Source organism: Dipodomys ordii, unplaced genomic scaffold (assembly GCF_000151885.1).
Source record: "Dipodomys ordii isolate 6190 unplaced genomic scaffold, Dord_2.0 Scaffold27, whole genome shotgun sequence".
In the NCBI taxonomy this organism is placed as follows: Eukaryota; Metazoa; Chordata; class Mammalia; order Rodentia; family Heteromyidae; genus Dipodomys; species Dipodomys ordii.
In genome coordinates this window covers 697,812-710,352 of record NW_012267243.1, presented here as the reverse complement: position 1 = coordinate 710,352, position 12,541 = coordinate 697,812, and the positions used below count along the sequence as shown (strand labels likewise).

General features: G+C 38.0%; 2 protein-coding genes across 2 annotated transcripts; both read left to right on the top strand.

Moving 5' to 3' along the window:
- The first annotated feature begins 82 nt into the window (after positions 1–82).
- LOC105985199 (olfactory receptor 2T27) lies at positions 83–1,036 on the top strand. Its single transcript, XM_013015621.1, has one exon. It carries the CDS (start codon positions 83–85, stop codon positions 1,034–1,036), a length of 954 nt encoding a protein of 317 aa, XP_012871075.1.
- Positions 1,037–11,276: 10,240 nt separating this feature from the next.
- Positions 11,277–12,245, top strand: LOC105985021 (olfactory receptor 2T2). Its single transcript, XM_013015435.1, has one exon. It carries the CDS (start codon positions 11,277–11,279, stop codon positions 12,243–12,245), a length of 969 nt encoding a protein of 322 aa, XP_012870889.1.
- Positions 12,246–12,541: the final 296 nt, after the last annotated feature.

Sequence of the window (12,541 nt, the reverse complement as noted above, 5' to 3'; positions counted from 1 at the left end):
CACATACTATTTCAAACAAACAATATTTTCACCTGAACTTCCTGTGACATGCATCTCTGTTTTATGTGAAACCTACAGAGCTATGGAGTGGAGCAACTATTCCACGTATGCCGACTTTGTCCTCCTGGGTGTGTTCAGCAATACCAGATTTCCCTGGCTTCTCTTTGCCCTCATTCTCCTGGTCTTTGTGATCTCTATAGCCAGTAACATTATCATGATTATTCTGATCCATATGGACTCCCGCCTCCACACCCCCATGTACTTCCTGCTCAGCCAGCTCTCCCTCATGGACATTCTGTACATTTCCACCATTGTGCCAAAGATGCTGCTTGATCAGGTGACTGGACACAGGGCCATTTCCTTTGTGGGCTGCACTGCACAGCACTTCCTCTATTTGACCCTGGCAGGGGCTGAGTTCTTCCTTCTGGGACTCATGTCTTACGACCGCTACATAGCCATCTGCAACCCTCTACGATACTCTGAACTTATGAGCCGCAAGATCTGCTTGTTAATTGTGGTGGCAGCCTGGTTGGGAGGATCTGTCGATGGCTTCTTACTCACCCCCGTCACCATGCAGTTCCCCTTCTGTGCCTCGAGGGAAATCAATCACTTTTTCTGTGAGGTTCCTGCCCTTTTGAAACTCTCCTGTGTGGACACATCGGCTTATGAGACAGCCATGTATGTCTGCTGCATCCTAATGCTCCTCATCCCCTTCTCTGTCATCTCAGCATCCTACACAAGGATTCTCGTAACTGTTTACAGGATGAATGAGGCAGAAGGAAGGCAGAAGGCTGTGGCCACCTGCTCTTCTCACATGCTAATTGTTAGTCTCTTCTATGGAGCGGCCATGTACACATATGTGCTACCGCACTCGTACCACACCCCTGAGCAGGACAAAGCTGTGTCTGCTTTCTATACCATCCTCACTCCCATGCTCAACCCGCTCATTTACAGCCTCAGGAACAAGGATGTCACAGGGGCCATGAAGAAAGCTCTGGGGAGGTGTCTGTCCTCAGGAAAGGTAACAACTTTCTAATGAGCTTGCATTTATTGCTAAATACTGGATATATGGATGCAATTCTTTGTCATCACCTTTGAATTTAAATCTTATTTTGTTTTGTTGTTGTTGTTTTGTTGGGGGGGGAAGAAGTTGTGCATATCCCAAGGCTTGAACTCAAGGCCCAGACACTGGCACTGACCTTTTGTGCTTAAGGCTATCACTTGAGGCACAGCTCAAGAATCTCATGGACTTTTCTGCCCTGGCTGGCTTTGAATTGCCATCCTCAGATCTAAGCCTTGATGATTATAGGCTTGAACCACTCTACCCAGTTTGATCATTTTTTATAAAAAGACTTGAAGATTTAAACAAAAGGCAGCTTTGGATGGAGTAGTTTTCATCTACTGTTAACAAAATATACATTTATGGTAAGAGTTATGTTTAACCTCCTTCTGGCTACATTCAATCACAACGAAGGGAATGTGTCTCCTCAGCCATTCCTTTGACTACTTGCTCTTACCAATCACCCATTACACGTGCCAACAGCTCAACTATGATTCATATTATATTTCAAATATAATTTCAATGTCTGTTTTTCTGAAAATTCTGTTATAGAAACATTTAATGACATAAAGCCATTATTATCTACCGGAACAGATGTGTTTTTTGTGGGTTTTTTTTTTAGGTCCGGTCGTGGGGCCTGAAATCTGGGCCAGAGTGTTGTCCCTCAGCTTTTCAGCTCAAGGCTAGCACTCTACCACTTGAGCCACAGCACCACTTCCGGCTTTTTTCTTTTTGCTTATGTGGTGCTCAGGAATCGAACCCAGGGCCTCAGGCATGCAAGACAAGCGCTCTACCACTGAGCCACCTTCCCAGCCCCAACAGATGTTTTTTAATGGATGAAATTTTTATTGCTATTGTAAAGGTGATACAAAGGGGTTAGAGTTTCATAAATCAAATGAACAGTGTATTTCTTTCTTGGAAAAATGTTAGCTCTTCCTTCAGTGTCTCCCAGTTTTCCCTTCCATCCCTGCCCACAAGTTGTATAGTTCACTTTCAATAGTGTTTAATGAGTACCACCACTGCATTTGTTCACCCTTTCTCCTTCCATTTCTGTGCCCCCCAACCATCCCAAAGACAGATAAATGAACAAGACAAAACAAAACAAAAACAAAGAAAATACTTTTTCTGCATTTCTTGGAGTTTATTTCAATAAATATAAAGCTACCAGCACAACTATGTTTATTGCAGCATTATTTACCATAGCTAAGATATGGAACCAACCCAGATGCCCCTCAGTAGATGAATGGATCAAGAAAATGTGGTATATATACACAATGGAATTCTATGCCTCCATCAGAAAGAATGACATTGCCCCATTTGTTAGGAAATGGAAAAACTTGGAAAAAATTATATTAAGTGAAGTAAGCCAGGCCCAAAGAAACATAGGTCCCATGTTTTCCTTTTTTTTTATTTTTTGTTTATGTATGAGTCAAGCGGAAAAGGTCAGATAATGTGATGTCAGGAAAATGACCGTTAGATGTGTATTTTAATGTTTTTTTCTTTCATGCATGTGTTTCTAACGCATTTATAAGATTATCTCTTTGTTGCTTTGTATGTCCCTCCCCCACAGTATAACCCCTGCTTTCACTATATTTGATGTCAGTATAACTTGTGGAGGAGATGGGGAAAAACCAGTTGTTTAAGGATACAGGTGGACCTGTTGCAACAATGAGAAGTACAAGTTGTCATGTCCAAAATGAGCTTTACAACGTAGGTGCGGGGGGGGGGGGGAAGGAGAAGGATTGGGATTGGGGGGGAGGGGGGAGGCTGGGAAGGGATGTGAAGGGTAAACAAAGGAGGAGGCTGCAATGCTTGGTAAGAAATGTACGTATTATCCTGCCCATGTAATTGTAACTCCTCTGTACAGCATGTTCACAAATAAAGTAAAATTAAAAAAAATATTATTTCATATGACCAGAGGCGAATAGACAGTGCACCTTTGTGTAGAACAGGTAGTTTTGACTCTACGCAATATTTCTCAAACAAATTCTACCAACAGTTTGTAGATTAAAAAAAAATAGCCCACGTACCAAATTTTGTCTCGTGAACACCTTGAGAATTCTCATCAATTTTCCCTTATGATGTTCTGGTACAAGCATTGCAGAACAATAGATTTCATCTCAAAACATGTCATTATATCATATTAGAAATAGGGGTGCCTTCTATATTTACTACATCTCATTATTTCAACATCCTAATGATATAATTCTATAGAAACATAACCTAAGGAATTATATTGCATTTCTCTCCATATTTAAATTTATTGCTGTCCTATTATGTGTTTGAATTTTCATGAATAAATAAGAATACTCTCTTGAGAGTAAAAAGTTGATTCATTCCTTTGGGAAACTAATGCATATCAGTCATGTTTTCTATTTTAATTCAGTTTATTTTATTTAATCATTGTACTTTGTATTATAACTCTTTTGATAAAGGAAGAAAATTACATTTAAATGTATTTTCCAAGCCTTTTCATAATTCTACTATTCATTCTAAATCCTCAGACTTTTTGTTTTCCTGTTTTCAATCTCAGAAGATAATATTATCTTGCACTGAAAAGAAAACAGCATGATAAAGAACAAAACATATATACCCTTAAGTTAATTTTTGATTTCTTTAGTAATTGGATATTTAAATATATATATAGAAAATTCATCTGTAACTTGACATGTTTCAGAAAATCCAAGACTACTCTTCCCTGGAAAAGAAAAGGGCATATATCTTGTTACAGAGCTTTCAAAATCGGTTTTGATTTTATATTTCCAATGATGTCAGAAAAATTGAGGATGGAATTGTGTCTTGTGTGCCCTCAGTGGCATCTAGCTTACAACTAAAATTTGGAGTCAATGCTCAATTTCTCTAGTGTCTTGATTGCCTGTGATTCCCTTACCTCATTCTCTACACTAATTGAAGTTTCTTTTCTCCATGTGTGACATGGAAACAATGAACAAGAGATAATCAGATATTTTGGCATGAGGTTGAAGCTGTGACTATGTTTCACAAATCGATTCTGGATAAAGTGTTGCATTCTATGTAAGAGAGCTTCACATTTTAGTTCATGTTAACTTTAATGACAGATATTTTCTATGACAGATTAGACAGGTTAACTTATTTCTGTTTTTCCTTTGTGTGAGGCTTGGAGCTTGAACTAAGGGCCTGGGTAATGTCTCTGAGTTTCTTTTTGTTCAGGCCCAGTGCTCTACCACTTAAGCCACAGCTCCATTTATGGCTATTTCGTAATTAATTGGAATAAGAATTTCATGGACTTTTGTTCCCTGGTTTGGCTTCAAACTGCAATCATCAGATCTCATCCTCCTTTCTAACTAGGATTAGAGGCATAAGCTACTTGACTTAATTTAATTTATGGAACCCTTCTTTCTGACTATAACTCTAAACTGATCCTCATTTCAGAGAGACTATTTTGGAACAAAACTGCAATAGTTGATGCAAAAACAATTTTCACTTAGGAATAAGCTCTCTGCCAAAGGGTATTATAATAATTCATCAATTCACGAAAGAAACAGTGAAATGGTGCCTACTCACTTTTATTCCAGTGTTGGTCTGTGTATCTTGACATTACCCCCAAAGCAGAATGTAAAAGGACAAGGCATTTTAAAAATGTTGGCATGTGTCTTTTTCTTTCAGAAATGTGCGAGGATTTTTTAAAGAACAGTCTTAAAATTGTATCAGTATAAATGGTAGGTTTTTGACAAAGGAGGCTTTAGTCTAAATGTCAAAGGGCATTCTCAGAGAGTGGGTGGTTAAAAATATTTCAAATCAAACCAAACACTGAGAACCTAAATACCCAACTTTTGGAATTACCATCAGATTATAGAAACTGAATCATGTCTATGTTTACCTACTTACAAATGTTATTTCTAAAAATTTTTAAATATCCAAAGGAATAAATGAGAGAATAGAAAGATAAAAAAGAAATATATGAATTGTAACCCCTCTGTACAGTATGTTCACAAAAAATAAAATTAAAATTAAAAAAAAGAAATATATGAAAATAGGGTGAGAAGTCACAAAATATCTACATACATATGTATGGATTAGTTTCTATTGCTTCAAGAAAATTAAGTTCAACCTTACATAAAAATACTTTGACACATGAATCAGAAACACATATACATCAATGCAATATTCACCAACCTGTGCTATTTACTTTAGATCGAATTGGTTTTAGCAGACCTTCTCAGCCATTTCCATAGCATGTATATAAAAATAAATTACACTTACATGGTACTATGATAAATGGAAGTGTCTAACACATAAATATAAATATCTGGTTGTAAAATGTTGGTGGTTCTATACACTGCACACTCGAGAGTAATCTATTTCAATCAATCTAATAGAAAGTTGAAGGACTTGTGAATTACTGGATAATCTATATTATATTCTTTAGAAAGAATTAGGTGTTGAATAGCATTTAAGTGAGTGAGAATATTTATTTTCTAATTGGTTCAGATTTTCATCTGTAAAAGAACAGGTATAAGATATCAGGTGTGTGTTTAATTGATTCTTAATTACTGGAAATCATTTAATTAATACACCCATTACCATACTGAGTACATGAGTAAAAACATTCAATCATAATGTTGTTATTATTATCATTGAACTAATTCTATTCCCATCAAGACCACCTTCTTTGTTTTCTACTCAAGAAAAAAAAAGTATTAGAATTAATTTCCCTAGTTCTAATCTAAGACTGAACTCTAAGACTGTATTGGTTTAGTTTTACTGCATTTCTTCTATTATTCTACGTTTCTTTCTTCCTTTAGTCTTTCCTTTCCAACATTGTAGGTAATGGGACTTGAACTGGCATCCTGGGCTCTGTTCATGAACCTTTTTGCTCAAGCCTAGTACTCTGTTACTTCGAGACACAACACTACTTCTGATTTTTGGTAGTTATATGGAGAAAAGAGTCTCACTGACTTGCCAGCCCCCACTGGCTTTGAACCACAACCCTCAGATCTCAGTCTCCTGAGTAGCTAAGATTACACATGTGAAACACCAGCACCTGGCTCTTTATTCATTTATTAATTTTTATTTTTTTTTAATTTTTGTCAGTGTGGGGCTTGAACTCTGGGGCTGGGTGCTGTCCTTGAGCTCTTCAGCTCAAGACAAGTGCTCTATCACTTTGAGCCACAGCTCCACTTCCAGTTTTCTGGTGGTGAATTGGAGATAAGAGTCTCAGGGACTTTCCTGTCCAAGCTGGTTTTGAACAGATCCCAGATCTCAGCCTTCTGAGTAGCTAGTATTCAGGAGTAAGCCACCAGCAACCAGCTGGCTATTTTTTATTCTCTAGTTTTTTCATATCTCATTCTTTGAACTTAATTTTATTTCACATTACCCATGACATGAATAATTCTAAAAGTATGTGATCTTTGAAAATATCATATATGTATATATATTGTCAGTCATGGGGCATGAACTCTGGGCATGGTCATTGTCCCTCAGCTCTTCAGCTCAATCAAGGCTAGCTCTCTACCACTTGAGCCACAATGCCACTTCCAGTTTTCTGAGTGGTTTATTAGAGATGAGTCTTACGGACTTTCCTGCTTTGAATGGCAATCCTCAGATCTCAGCCTCCTGAGTAGCTAGGATTACAGGCATGAGCCACTGGCACCCAGCTCAGATATATCTTTTAAGCATAATTTTACCCACAAAAAATACATATGAGTGTCTTGAAAGAAAAGGGGTTTTCAGGTCATCAGACTTTCAATTATACATTTAAAATATTTAGTTTTAAAGTCTGAGGGAATGGCTCAAGTGGTAAAGCATCTGCTACCAAGTACGAGATCTTGAGTTAACAAATACAAAAATAACTGAAATTAAGAAAAAGAAAATAAATTTTAAGATATTTATTTTAAATTTAATGTGTTTCTAAATCTTAGCCTTTGACCAAAGAGATGACAGGATTAGATTATAAATTGTATGATGAAATATCAGGAACCATTCCAGCCTTTCATTTGGGAATAGACTGCATCTCTGACAAATCAAGTAAGCCTGAATCAATTAATAACCAACAGATTACTCCTGGGGGTGTAAAAGTCCATGATTAAGGTTTCTTCAGACTTGGCCTCACCTCCGCACCCCAGGTATTTAAGACTTCTGCCATCACACTTCCATCTTTACTGAGGCTTCCACTCACTGGCTCTGAGGTAGGAGCTTAGATTTCATGAAAAACAGAGGGACATTGGTAAATACTGAGCTTCTGTCTTTAGGCTCACTCTGTAACTGTTTTGCTCAACTTATCTGGTACTTTAGCAGTAATCTTTCTGAGATTAAGCATGAATATATCCATCTACTATTTGGAAAGTAGAAGGTTTAAATGGTTTAAACTAAAAATAAAAATGGATGTGAGAACTAATGTCAAGAAAAACGAACTTTACAACTTTGGGGGGGGGCGGGGAGGATTGGGTGGGGGTTGGGGAAGGTTGGGAAGGGGAAACAAAGGAGGAGGCTACAATGCTTGATGAGAAATGTATTCATTATCTTGCTCATGTAATTGTAACCCTTCTGTACAGTATTTTCACAATAAAAATAATAATAATAAAAAGAAAGCATGCTTAAGGGTCATGATCACAGATTTTAATGTTAAGATGTCCATGCTAGGAGTGTTCAATACTAATGGAGGAGGATGGGTTGCTCTCTAAATAATTTTAATGAGAAGATTGCCCTCTTTGCAAATAGATAGGAGAAAGGCTTTGTGTTTGGGAGGAGATGAGAAATTTTATAATTTTTGTCATAAATAGAAAATATTCATGAACAAAATCCTTCAGAAGGCAACTTATCTTGTATGAATATATATTGGGCTGAATAATAGCTCACACAAACTGGGTGACATCTACATGTTGGACATTTAGATTTCTGGGTGCAATGATGAGCTGTAGATTCCTGCACAACCTGGCATCTATTATTTCTACTCTTTAATAACTGTTGCTTCCCTCTTGCCTTCATTTCAATCTCTATGTTATGTGGGATGAGCTATACAAATCTTATGCTAAGATTCTTTGATTTCTGCTTGTCATCACACAAGCTGATACCACTGCTTTGAAGCATATTTCTGGAGATAAACGCAGCAGCCCACTCTCTCTAAAAGTTGGCAGCTAGCAGCTGGATATCTAAACACCTTTTTTTCCTGTTTCTCCAGGAACCCAATGGAACTTATACTTATCTGGTTCATTGGTGATAACCTGGGCAATAAGGTTAAGGTAAATTGGAAGATAATACAAAAATCTCATAATCCTCCTACTGAACATATTCCTGTCACATTAAGGGTTCAATGAATCCTACCCATGTAACACTAATGTAATATCTTTTTGAAGTAAGGAAAGTCTTATTTTTTCATAATTTTCTACTTTCAAATCTTCTGCTTTGGAGTCATGAGAGAAAGTAAGTTAGTTACTTTCCATCCGTAAAATCAGTTGCCATTTGAATGACTAGAACAGAGGAAAGGGGAATCTCTGGAAATATGTGACAACGAAAATTAAAGAAAACATGAGTGGAAATAGACCAATGCACACCATTGAATACAAAGCTGTCATAGAAAGAAGGGAATAAGACATATTATTTAATGTCTGAAGCAACATACAAATGCATTAACACAGACAAAGAAGTATTTGCACAAGGGTGAAGAAAAAGAAGCAGAAAAGGCAGTGGCCACAGCCTCTTGTGGCTGAAAAATCACTCTTAGCAGAGGTGAATAATGATGTCATTATTTTCAAGACAGCTATCAGATATATCTTTCTTATTTAATATTATTGTATTTTTCCAACTGGAATCACATTTACGCATTATTTTTTAAGAGTCTGAGTGTCAGTCTCCTAACCTATATTCTCCATTCTTCTCATTACCTTTCCTTATAACTCCTTAAAGTGTCTGTTAGTTAGGACTGGATTGGTTCTCATTCAAATGCTTGCTAATGCCTGCTGCCCAGCTCCCCCTGACAGTAATCACAGAAGCCCCTAGTCTTTTTTACTTTTCCTTATGACACCCTAGGTCAATTTAGAATTTTCCTAGGTTTTGCATCTCAACACAACAGCATGAAGTGCTTCTATCATACTATTGCTGTTTTTGTTGCTTAAAGCATAATCATGAACAACAACACATTGTTTTTGCTTCCCTAGAAATCCGCATGGTAGGGCTCAATGAGATTGCTATTTTGAGTATTGTTGATATAAGCTTCATTTCTCAAGCTGCATGTATGCTCCTCCTAGGTAAGACTGGATATAATGACTCCTTAGATCATGTTAGTAATTGCCCTTGAATATAGAAAGCTTTTGCACTTGACTCTTCCCTCTTTGAGAATGGAGTGGGAAGCATTCCCTGAAGGAGGAAGTCACTTACAGCTTTGTTCTTGCAGTTCTGTGAATCCTAGATTCCTGAATCTATGCATGCCTGGCTGGTAAAATATCTTCTAAACTTACCTGGACTTCCTCTCTGAAAAACTGCTGTGAAAACACTTAGCTGCTTGCATTTCTGTGCCTACCCTCTCCCTTGACCTCTGCCACAGAAAGATTCTGCTGTCTTTTACAAGATGTTCCTTATTCTCCCTGCCTCAACTCTCCAGGGGGGAGACCACAATTATTCATGTCTCTCACCAAACAATGCCAGTCTTTCCCTTCACAGCCCAGCGCACTAGAGACTAACAGCTTCATGCACATCATCCTCTGCATTGACCATCTACTGACTCCCCTGTGTTGCCCTCACAGGTGCTTATCTGGTGACACTGGGTAATGTTATGAAAGTTACTGGGAATAGAAATTTCTAGATGATACTGTAATTAAGTCTGCTAACTTGGCCTTCCCTGCCTTGAACTGCAGAAAGACCCAAACCTGAGATCATATCCTGTTCAGCTTTGTACTCTCATCTCAGATTTTCCCTAACATGAGACCTGGAAGAATGCTGATCCTTCTCAGTATTATAAAGTGCAATCTACGTATTTGTATTAAACCAAATTTACTGGCTTACTTGGATTACAGTTGAGGACCAGCTGTAATTAACTTTTTAATTCAGTTTTAGATATCAATTATTTGTATAATATCATACTAGCTATTAATTTTGAAGGAAGAAATCAAACAGATTCTGAAGTCAATATAAATTCTTTTCTGTCTCTCTCCTTTTCTTCTCTCTCACTTTCCCTCTCTCTCTTACTGGGGATTGAACCCAGGGCTTCTTACATGCTATGCAACTGCTCCACACTTGAAGTAAATCTTCCAGCCCTTTTTGTTTGTATTTTGTTATTAGATAAGGGCACAATGACTTTTCTCAACTATCTTCCTACTCAGGATTGTTCCGCTTCCAATTGCATGGCAACTGATATTACAGGCACATACCACCACACTAGTTTCAACCTTCCTTTTCATCTACTCTTCATAGTGAACATTTTCTCAACTAATTAATTTTAAGTTTTTTATTGTAAAAATTTTGTACAGAGGGGTTACAGTTACATGAGCAAGGTAATGAGTACATTTCCTATCAAGCATTGTTGCCTCTTCCTTTATTTTTCCCCTACTATCCCTTTCCTCCCACTTCCACAACTACACTCTGTCCCCACCCCGTCTAAATTATAAAGTTTGTTTTTCAACTAAGTGTCTTGTGCATTTCATTGTTACAATGGGTCAACCTGTATTCCTATTTAAACATTTTGTTTTTTCCCTTTCCCTCCCCAAATTAAAGAAGTATATATACAAGGTGCAGGGCACCAATGACAACAGGGTTTATACTGTGGGGGAGAAACATACATGGCAACAAAAAAATCACATGATACATTTTAAATACATTAGAAATAATAGCAAGCAAGAAAAAAATCACTTGTGTCCCTATCTTGGGGTTGGTTTCATTTAACATCATCTTATCTGGTCATATGTACATAGCTTTTGACCTTAACTGTGATATATACATATATATATATATGTATATATATGCACACACACACACACACACACACACACACACACACACACACACATTGGAATTCTATGTCTCCATCAGAAAGAATGACATTGCCCCATTTGTTAAGAAATGGAAAGACTTGGAAGAAAATATATTAAGTGAAGTAAGCCAGGCCCAAAGAAACATTGGTCCATGGTTTCCCTTATTTTCAATAACTAGTGTATGTCTGGGAAAAACATTGGGAAATTATTTAACCCACCCATTTTATTTTTCCCTTTACAGCCCAGGGATCTATCTATCATGTGTCTTAGGCATGGAGACCCTTCTCCCAAACTCCAGTGATTTCATTCTTTTAGGACTTATCACCAATCCTGCATACCCTGGGATTCTTTTTGCAGTGATCTTCTCCATCTTTGTGGTGGCTGTCACAGCCAATTTGGTCATGATTCTGCTCATTCATGTGGATTTCCGACTGCATACACCCATGTACTTCTTGCTCAGCCAGCTCTCCATCATGGACACTGTCTACATTTGTATCACTGTCCCTAAGATGCTCCAAGACCTCCTGTCCAAGGACAAGACCATTTCTTTCTTGGGCTGTGCGTTTCAGATTTTCCTCTACCTGACCCTCATTGGAGGAGAATTCTTCCTGCTGGGCCTCATGGCTTATGACCGGTATGTGGCTGTGTGCAACCCATTGAGATACCCAGTCCTCATGAACCGTAAGATTTGCTTGCTCATGGTCCTGGGGTCCTGGATTGGTGGCTCTTTGGATGGATTTATGCTGACACCTGTCACCATGAGCTTTCCTTATTGTGGGTCTCGGAAGATCAATCACTTTTTCTGTGAGATTCCTGCTGTGCTGAGGCTGTCCTGCATTGACACTTCACTCTACGAGACACTGATGTATGCTTGCTGTGTTCTGATGCTTCTTATTCCTATATCCATCATCTCGGTCTCCTACACACGCATCCTAGTCACTGTCCACCGCATGAGCTCTGCTGAGGGCCGGCGCAAAGCCTTTGCTACTTGTTCTTCCCACATTATGGTGGTGAGCATTTTTTATGGGGCTGCCTTCTACACTAATGTGCTTCCCCATTCCTACCACACACCAGAGAAAGATAAGATTGTGTCTGCCTTCTACACTATCCTCACCCCCATGCTTAACCCGCTTATCTACAGCTTGAGGAATAAAGATGTGGGCACAGCGCTAAGGAAAGTTCTAGGGAGATTTGCCTTCTCCCAGAGAATCAGAGCAGGGGATGGGTCTAGGGAATTCTAGCCCACACATCTCTGTTGACATGACCAATAATAAAGTCTTTCTGGAAAATACGTTATTATCTTTAAAAAAATCAATATCATTTTCACAATATGAAGTTATCAGTAAACAAAGAAATCTTGTGTCTGAACCAAGTACATTGGGTGCACCTGCATTATGAGTTACTTAGTAGGCTGGGGCAGGAGAATTTCAAGTTCAAAAACATCTTTGGCTAAACAATGAGTTCAAGGTTATCCTCGAAACTGCGTCAGATCTTGTCTCAAAAAAATATATATGTATATATTTAAGATAGGTGATAG

Coding starts and splice junctions, on each gene's coding strand:
- LOC105985199 (XM_013015621.1), top strand. CDS start 83: ATGGAGTGGAGCAACTATTCCACGTATGCCGACTTTGTCCTCCTGGGT.
- LOC105985021 (XM_013015435.1), top strand. CDS start 11,277: ATGGAGACCCTTCTCCCAAACTCCAGTGATTTCATTCTTTTAGGACTT.